This window comes from Mus pahari, chromosome 14, assembly GCF_900095145.1.
Source record: "Mus pahari chromosome 14, PAHARI_EIJ_v1.1, whole genome shotgun sequence".
In the NCBI taxonomy this organism is placed as follows: Eukaryota; Metazoa; Chordata; class Mammalia; order Rodentia; family Muridae; genus Mus; species Mus pahari.
Window position 1 is genome coordinate 65,895,551 of NC_034603.1, and position 9,905 is coordinate 65,905,455.

General features: G+C 44.5%; 1 protein-coding gene across 1 annotated transcript in view; it reads right to left on the bottom strand.

Annotated features, from left to right (window-relative positions):
• Ikzf3 (IKAROS family zinc finger 3) overlaps positions 1–9,905 on the bottom strand; it is an 85,872-nt gene that overhangs the window by 11,507 nt on the left and 64,460 nt on the right. Inside the window, exon 6 of the mRNA XM_021212783.2 lies at positions 7,898–8,014. Within this exon, the coding sequence (XP_021068442.1) occupies positions 7,898–8,014 (117 nt within the window). The remainder of the gene's footprint in view (positions 1–7,897; positions 8,015–9,905) is intronic.

The following is a 9,905-nucleotide window of genomic DNA, read 5'->3' on the forward strand; positions in this document are numbered from 1 at the left end:
AGACTGTGGATTAGTGATCAGCCCATCACTAGGCATCAGAATGGCACAGGCTAGAGCTGTCTGGCCCGGCTGTAAAGTAGTATTGACCTAATTGCCTTATACACACATAAGACATATCTATAGGAAGGTTCCCTTTTACTCTAGAGAGGCCAGGACAAGTGCACTTTCAAAGCTTGCTAAGATGATGGTAAAAGACAGCTGCAACAGGAGACAGTGGCTCACACCTATAATGCCAATACTTGGGAGGCCGAGGTGAAGGGGACTGCCATATATTTGAGACTAGCCTGGGCTATGCAGTAAGTTGTAGGCCATCCTAGACTATCATGTGAAACTCTGGGGAGGGAGAGAAGCTAGAATTTCAGTCCACTAGAGGAATATAAAAATAGTGCCAATACACTGAACAAAATATAATTGACTTTGCTACAGCCAGCAGTGCCCAGTGAGACATCATGGCTCCAGAGGGAAGATTCATTAGCCGCTACAAGTACAAGGCCGAAGACTTTATAATGCTAGCCAGGCTCAAGGATCAGTAAATTATTTCAGAAAAAAAAAAAACCCCAAAGAGTAAAAATACTATGTATGATTATTTTGTTATCATTGTTATTTTTTGAGACAGGGTCTTTCTGTTGCACAGCCCCAAGGCTGGCCTCAAATGTACGTTCCTCTTGCTTCAACCTCTCAAGTCCTGGGATTACACATGCACACGTCTATGCTCATGATGGTTGTGATAGTTTTAAATTTGTGGGCTGTATTGTCTCTTTCTATATTCATTTTTCCTACTCTACAGCTCTTTAAAAATGTAAAAATGGGGCTGGGGAGTGGCTCGGCCAGTGACATGCTCGCTATATAAGCCTGAGAACCTGAATGTGGATCTCAAGTGCCACACCTGTGCTGTGGCCCAGGCCTGTATCCCCGGCACCAGGGAAACAGGACCAGCAGACCCTAGAGACTGACTGGCCACGCAATCTAGCTGAATCTGCAAGCCCACGAGAGACCCCGTCTCAAGAAATAAGGTGGACAGTGATTGAGAAAGGCATCCAAAGTCAACTTCTGGCTCCAGGCACGTCTTACACGGGCATGTTCACATATCACACATGTCACATATACACATATATAATAAGTAAATGGTAAAAGCCCTGTGCACAGACAGATTGCTGGCTGCACTCGACTCGAGGGCCATGGTGTGTGCATCCTTACCCTAGCAAACACTGTGATGTTATGAACATGTTTCTGTTTTATCTGACAACGTCAGAAGGTCCAAGCTAAAGAGCTAAATAGCCACACACCTCTAACGTGTCTAAGGAAGAAGAAAATGTAATTGCTTTAAGGAGCTAGATTTAAAAAGCTAATGACAGCTTATAGAATGAGATACTCCTAGGATAGGTTTGGGAACGGTCAGCCCTTGCCCTGTAATAGAAGAGTCTGGGCACTGACCGTGTGAAGAGATTCCAGCACATGGTCTGTCAGACATGTGATCATGTCTACCCTTGCAGAAAATGAATGGCAGAGAAAGAACTGCAGGGCAGGACAGTCAGTCTGGGCCAGAGAGAGTCAACGCCAGATTGGTCATTCCAAGGATTAATTATTTTCCACTTTAGTACCATCATGAAAAGAACCCTATTTCAGATGTCATACCATATAAAACTTTGTGTGGTTTTTAAAGTCAGTAATAAAAGAAAATCTGTCTCCAAAAGTAAAAAAAAAAAAAAAAAAAAAAACCAAAAAAACCAAAACCAAAAAACAACCCCTCCTGGCTCTGAAGAAACACATCCTGAGTTCTGCTCCAGCTGTCAACAGGATTTATGTAAATGAACACACTGTGCTCAGGGCCAGGGGTGTGGGCAGCATTCAGGCTCCGTAAGGTCTTTGGACCCTGGTACATGTGGACAGAACCCTGCTACTGAGTGAAGTGGGTCAAATTCTGTTCAGTCCAGGGACAGGTTAAAATGACCAAAGAGGAAACGATCACACGTATTATTTCCGTTCACACAAACCACCGCCAGATGTGGCACTACCCAAAAGCCCCTTGAGCAGAGAGATGAAAGGCAGAGACTGGAATTTGAAGTCGGTTCCCAATAAGAGGGATCGCTTCTTTGCACTTCCTTTCTTTTAGAAGCAGGGGAGCCATGTCTGTACTCTAGGGGTGCCCTTGAGAGGATCACTCTTGTAGCTCTTATTGAAATGATCTAGATTGAAATGACGTTGAAAATACTTAGGGAATTTTTCCTTTTGACCCCATTTCTTACCACCGTGTTCTGTCCCTTGCGGTTGCTCCCTTTCTGGGCACATCATGACCTAGGACCTACCCCGAGCGAGCGCAGTACCTTGGCTTCCCACTTATCTTTTAGGAGCCGCTGCTTAAGCTGCAAAGTCACCATCAGCATCAGCAGGTTTGTGGGCACACGCAATCAACATCCTCTGCGTTTGAGAGGATGCTGATGCGTGGACACGTTGACCTAAATAACTGTAATTAGGGCATGTCACTAAATGGCAGCCTTCTGAGATAACATCACCTTTCTCATTCCTGGTTACCCACCAAGCTGGTCTCAAACAGTCATTTCCAGATAACTCTCAACACAGCAATCAGTGACCAAATGGCTGACATTAAAAAAAAAAAAAAAGAAAAAAGTAACATTCAGGAGTGTTCGAGGGTGGAAAGATAGTAACATTCAGGAGTGTTCCAGGGTAGAAAGATAGTAACATTCAGGAGTGTTCACGTGTGGAAAGATAATCTGAAGCACGAGGCTTCCCTTTTCATTCCTATTTTGTTTTCCTATTTCACAGTTCTGCTTAGAGGGAGGTACTTCCTGCAAGAAATCAAGAGGCAGATTCTGGTTCCCTGCACCCTCCCCAGATCTGTCATTCACTGACTTTCTGACCCCAGCTCCCCCAACCACGGGGAACAACCCCTCAGGGGCTGAGGTTATCTCCACAGACTCAAGTGTTTTCTAACTGCCGAGTGGACCTAGGCTAATGGCAACAACAAAGAGGACACTCTAATTTTCTTTCCTAGACCTTTCCACTTCTGACCTGTCAGAGAGCTGATGAACGAAAGCACTGAATAGCCCCTCTGAAACACTAAGTCAGATGCCAGCTTCCTCTGAGCTCAGGGATTGCTTAGGAACCATTCTGAAAAGACAAAAGAGAATGCCTTCTGGCTCGGGTCTTCCCGACTCAACTGTCTAGACTTGTTATCTCGCTATACCACGTCTCAGAAATGTAAATGGAGGAAAACAAGTTTGGCAACATTGCAAGGGAAGAAGATAATGAGTTTAGGTGAAGAAATAGGAAATCCGTTCCTAGGTGCTATTTGGCAGTTTAATGTTGCCAGGGTGGAGGTGGGGAATGCAGGATAGTAGACATTGGCATATTTGGTTCCTGAGTGGGCACGGGGTCGGATCCTGAACACTTTCCCTTTACATCATGTGTCTACTACATAGTAAGTAATGCCAACTTTTACTAGCAACAGATTGCAAAGACATATTGGAAAAATAATAAAACGTCATTGAAAATCACAATTGCAGAAGTGACCCATTGCCTTTAATCTCTGCATGTGCCTTAGATACTAATTGCTTCCATAATGCATTAAAAAAAAATCTCAAAGCAATTGCAGCTTTGACTAAGTGGTAGTGTTTTGCTTTTACTTTTTGCAAAAATCCTTCCTTAGGGCTCGAAGTGTTAAATGGAACTTAAACCAGTCACTGCTTCCTGTCTCTTCTATGGTGTGGTCAGCAGCTAATAGAGACGGGAACAAGCAGAGTCATTGTGCAACAAGATTGTCTAACAACAGATCGCTATCGAAGACAAGGCAGGTTGAAACAAAAAAAGTTACATGAAACTGTTGTCCTGTGAGCAAGTAAGGTGAAGACTGTTAAGGAAACAGACTTGATTTTTTTATTTTATTTTATTTTATTTACTTTTAGAAGAAAAAGTATGTTATCTTGCTTTAAAAAAAAAAATCTGGAAACCCTTGTGCTTGCATTAGCTCAACTGAGACAAGCAGAGAGAAGAGAAATGTTAACTCTAAGACTCACAAATAAATATAATTAATTGGTCACCTTAGGGTTTTTCTTTTTGACAAGGTCTCTCTATGTAGCTGTGTAGAATCTACATTGTAGACCAAACTGGCTTTGAACTCACAGAGGTCCTCCTGCCTTTGTCTCTCGAGTGCTGGATTCAAGGTGCATGCTGTCACACCAGGTTTTAGCCAATTACTTTATAGATGTTATTACCAGCGGTAGAATGCTTGTCTAGAATACACAAGGCCCTGGTTTGAGTTCTGGCACTACAAACGAAAAGGTTTTTTTTATTGCCAGAACGCATGGTTACTCACAAGAAAATTAGACTACAAGTCTAACTAGTGTGAAATGAGGCCATGTGGACCCCAGGAAGACCAAGGTGACACGGAGAGAAAGCCCATGGTCATCTATCGCTCCTTCTGGTCACCTGGACTCCATTAGGCAGCAGGACCAGAATACTGTGATGACGTCACCCATGGCATTTGCACAGACTTGGGCTGAACTTGCAATGCCTCACGTGTCTCCATTCCTAGAGCAGTGCCTCAGGGGACCGTGTGTTCTTCAGGGACAGGAGTTTAGCTTTCCTCATCCTTGCAAACAGTTCTGACATAGGATGTGGCACATCTAGACTCGAACCGGCTGTGTCTGGATAAAAGAATGGCCATCTGAAGGTCCTGTCACTTCACACTGGTATTCTTTCCGAGGCTGCGCTTTACTCTGAGGCCATTTCACCTGTCCCCTTCCAGGAAGGCCTGCTTTCCAGCCTAGGTGGCTCTGGCCTCAGCTCGACTCTCACACACCAGCACAACTTAATTTACTTAACTTTTCTTTCTTTGGAGACAGGGTCTTGCTATCCTACCCTCCAAATCAGCAGCATCCTGCCGCAGCATCCTGGGTACCGCTGAGTGCTGTTACCACACTGCACTTTGCCTTGGGAGAACATTTTAGAAGGGACCAGAGGGATAAAGCTTTAGGATGTGCCCCACTGGGGATAAGTACAGCTGCCTGATTGTGTGGCCCGCATAAGGCCGAGGCTTCTTTGGCTAGTGCCACATCAGACTGGGCATGGTGGTACATGGGTGTGATCCCAGCATGGAGAGAGGGTGGAGGCAGAGGGCAGAAAAACTTTACTGCATTGGTCAGACTTGGGATAGAACACGGTATTCACACTGGACTCCTAGTTACAGGGAGGATATAGAAATGGGTTGGCTCAGAAAGCCTTCACATTTGGATCTCAGAAAAAAAAAAAATGTATGGACTCTATTTAAGACCGAAGAGACTCAGTCATATAGTTGTGGCATGTGGTCTTTATACTTTATTAAGCTGTGACTTTACCCATTATGTAACCTAAAAAAAAAAAAAAAAAAGTCAAAGCCAGGCATGGTGGTGCACACCTCTGTTAACCCCAGTATCCAGAAAGCACAAGCAGGTGGATCTCTACAGGTCCAAGGTCAGCCAGGGCTACATAGAGAGGCTGGCCGCATCTCAAAATCCAAATCAAACCAAACCAAACCAAACCAGAATCAAATCAAAGCTTGCTGACTTGGTTAACCCTTTACTTTCTACTGAGACTTAGACCATGCTGCACGGATCCATCGAACACCCCTATGAATACAAACTAGCTCAGACTGCAGCTCAGTGACTCCCAACCTGTCCAGCACTTCTGAATGGTCTAAATAATTTTTTTTTTTTGGTAACTTTTAAAACTTCAAATCACTAAAATGGCATGGGGACTCAATTTTTTTTAAAAAAGTTACTTTACAAATAATCACTTCAAATATATTGTATATGAAAGAGAGCTTGCTGGTCCTCCTGTTTCCAGGAGAATCATATCTCTCTCTCTCTCTCTCTCTCTCTCTCTCTCTCTCTCTCTCTCTCTCTCTCTCTCTCTCACACACACACACACACACACACACACACATACATGTATACACACATTTATACACACATACATTTACACACAATACACATAAATACACGCACATTCACACATATATACACATGCACATATACTCCCATGTATACACACACACTAGTATGTGCATGTATCTATTCAGTATATGTTGCTTTATTTCTTTTGCTATCCAGATAATATAAGATCACTAAAAAATAGCTTATTATTCCCCCAAATGGAAACTAAATCCGCTACCTATTAATCGATGATTAGAAAAGCAGAATGTAGTAAATTCATACATGGACTCTTTTTCAGCTACAAATAGGTATGAACTGCACCTTAAGTTGTACTTTAAAAACAAAAAAAATACTGCTAGACACACGCACATGCACATGTACACACACATTGAGTGCACACACACACACACACACACACACACTAAATAAGCAAGCTAAAGTTCTAGTGGTTTTTAAGTTAGTCAATGGATTCTGACAAGTCTTTGTTTTTCCACGTCTAAATCGAGAACATAGGATTAAATGTTTCTTTTATGTGCAAACACTAAACTTGCTACTAAGCATGCTATCAAAGATGGCGAACACCAAGCTTTATTTTTTTTTTTTTATTAAAAGAGCAAGCATCACTCCCCAGAACCAAGATGGACATGGGGGTCCTTGATAAAACCCGAGATGCCATCAGAATGAGAGGTAGAGGCAACACAGACTCACAGGTTTTTGCTGCCCAGTGTGGGAATCAGGAAACAGGCTTTAACTAAAGCACAATTTCCTTCCACTCCATGGGGGAGAACACTCAGGATTTCCACTCTGCTTTTCATAACTCCCCCACTTTGCTCTGTCACACTCTGTAATCACCCTGCTTCAGGCCACTCAAAATGTTCCAGTGCAGTTACAGCTGTCAGTCACCAATGCCCATGAGGACCGCTTCCCGCTAGATAAGCACTTGGTTCTCAGAATCAAACAACCAAGTCCCCACCCCACACTGAAGAATCTGGTTGAAGGCCAAATGGATAGAAGGAAGGGTGACCGTCAGAGATGCTATACAAGACAAGCTTTAGGCTGATGCAAGTAGAAGAAGAGAAGGAAATGAAGCCAGCCACCCTGGACGTGGAGGAGAAGCAGAGCCTTTCAACCTGCGGTCAGGAGGCAGACAGTTCAAATCCCTGGAGAAAATAGGAATCCTGTCAAAGCCAAGCACAGACATCGCAGTGAGTCACACTCGCAGTCAAGGACATCACCTTTGGGCCCCGGGTAAAGGAAATCCTTGCACTTTTTAACTGGTTCTTCACTAACCACTCTCCAGCCTGTGTCACACTCTGTGCCATTCCAACACTGTTAGGAAATCCTGCTGGCTCTGCCCTGGCTCTACCTTTGAAATGTGTTTACAGACTCAGAACACCATCACCCAGTCAATGCCAAGACAGTTTCCCTTGGCGTGAATTCCTGCCACAGACTCCCAACTGGATTCCCCCAGATCTATCTCACCTTGTCCTCAGCACGACCTATTTTCATGAACAAGTTAAGACGATGGCTTTCAGATGAGAAGTCCGGTGACATCACCTGTCCATGTTCAAAGGTTTTCCGTTTCTCTCAAAGGCCTTTACGATAGCCTACAAGGCCTGATAAGATCTGGTTTCCCTTCTCCTCTCTGGCTTTACATCCCATTGCTCATGCCTCTCCAGTCACGCCGGGCTATATTTCTATTTCTTCAAGTTGAGCCTTGGGACCTTTGTATGTACTGGTCCCCAGTGACCTGTGGGGCTCACTGCCATACCTTTAAGTCCCCTGAAATGCTGCACAGTTGGCAGCTTCCTAGGCTCACCCATTCCCTGTACTCTATGCTCTGCTTTTCTCCATAGCACTCATAATCTCTCTGCCTTGCTCATTTGTTCTGTCTAGGATCTGTCTCCATCGCCTAGAAGGGCAGACGCTCACTGACACGTCCAGCGACCTAGCACTGTGCCACTCACCAGCGTCCCCCATGTCAGGGTTCTGAAGAAAAGCTCGGCAGCGTTCCTTGTGCTCCTCCAGGGAGCTTCTCTGCTTGTAGCTTCTCCCGCAGAACTCACACTTGTACGGCTTCTCCACTAGAAGGAAGACACAGGATACTCAGGGACCCTACACACTGCTGGCCTGGCCAGACCCATGCCTCCAAGTCTACGTTGCTGTCACATCTGTTAAGCTGAACCAAGGCTACTGTTCACTATCACAGCAACATATTGAAAAGGAAAGTCTTTCGCAGATGGAAGGGTCTGGAGTGGGTGAACCCTGTTTTATTAGTGTTTGGCTTCAGGTTAAATCTCATGTCTTTTTGGTTAACACAAACAGGTCCAGAAGGCTGGAGAGATGGCTCAGCTGCTTTGACCCAGGTCTGGGCTTTGGTTCCAGCAGCCATATGGGGTGATTCACATCAGCTGTAACCCTAGTCCTAGGCGATCTAGAGTTAAACATAAAAGGAAGAGGAAGAGGAGGAAGAGGGGGAAAGGAAGGAAGGAAGGAAGGAAGGAAGGAAGGAAGGAAGGAAGGACGACAGAGAAACCATAGCCATTTGTTCTTCAAGGTGTGGTACAAAATGCAATTCAGCCAGATGTGGTGACAATGCCTTTAATCTCAGCAGACACAGAAGGCTCTTTGTGAGTTTGATGTCAACCTGGTCTACATAGTGAGGCCCCGTCTCAAAACCGAGACAAAGCACATTATTTGGGACCTGGGACAATGGTTCAGCAGTTAGGAGTTCTTACTACTAGGGCGGTTGGGGTGGTGAGAACGCTTGTTGCTCTCAGAGTGGACCAGGGTTTGAGTCCCAGCACACACCTGGCAGCTCACCACCTTCCAGAGTAAGTCCAGGTCCAGGGGAATCTGATGCCCTTTTCTGACCTCTTTGGGCACAAGAGTGCAGGGAAAATGCCCATTCCCATAAAACTGATGTGTTGTGACAACCATCTAACTTAAGTAAGGAACTAGGAGGTTTGTGGGCACTGGGATCAGGCTAGAGACAAATCAGACACCCACATTTTGGGGTGTGTGGGCCATTCTTATCAAGTGACCTCAAACAAGCATGACCAAACCACGGCTGATTAACAAGAGATATTTTTAGTAATAGAATTAATTAATTGCAATAGCCAAACATAGTGGCACAACCCCTTAATCCCAGCCCCTGGGAGGCAGAGGCAGGCAGATCTCTGTGGATTCGAGGCCAGTCTGGTCTACAAAGTGAGACCCTGTCTCAAAACAAACAAAAACAAATGAGAGAACAAATCGCAAAAATGACTTCAACTAATTTTCTAAAGCAAATCAGAAGTTTCCCCGTAAGTTTATTCATGGGAAAGCAATACTTTCAACTCTCTTTACAAGTTTATGTTTTTCTGGTCTATTGATAAAACATAACCTAAAAAAAGCAAAAAACAAAACAAAAAAAAACTGTCATTGTTTTAGAGACTGAAATGGGTTTTCCCCTTTAGTTTTTGGTATATGAGGGAGCCCAGAGCCTTGTGTGTGCTAAGCTGAAATGCTGCCACTGAGTCACCAGGCTCTGTCACAAAATGTTCTATTTTCCAATTCCTCTCGCTTTGGGAGTAAAAGCACTCTCAAAGGATCCTTATGAAGTCCTAAACCAGAACAAAGTACAGGTCTGCAATGGCTAAAAATGTTCATTCCTGCATATCTTGGGTGCTCTGGAGTCTGTCTCAAAACACCTACTGGGTTTATGCTTGAAAGGGGGCAATAGGAGGCAAGTCTTATTTTTGTTTTCTTGTTGCCCCATCATGCCCATTGCTGATTTGTTACACTGGCAAATGAGCTAAAATGGGAGAGGAAGAGGGGGAGGGGAGGGGAGGGGGAAAAGGGAGGGAGAGGGAGAGAGGGAGGGAGGGAGAGAGAGAGAGAGAGAGAGAGAGAGAGAGAGAACCCCTCTTTGCCACATATGATCTATCTTGGGTTTTGCTGAGGTTGGCTTGTTTAATCTTCCTCTGAATTGGG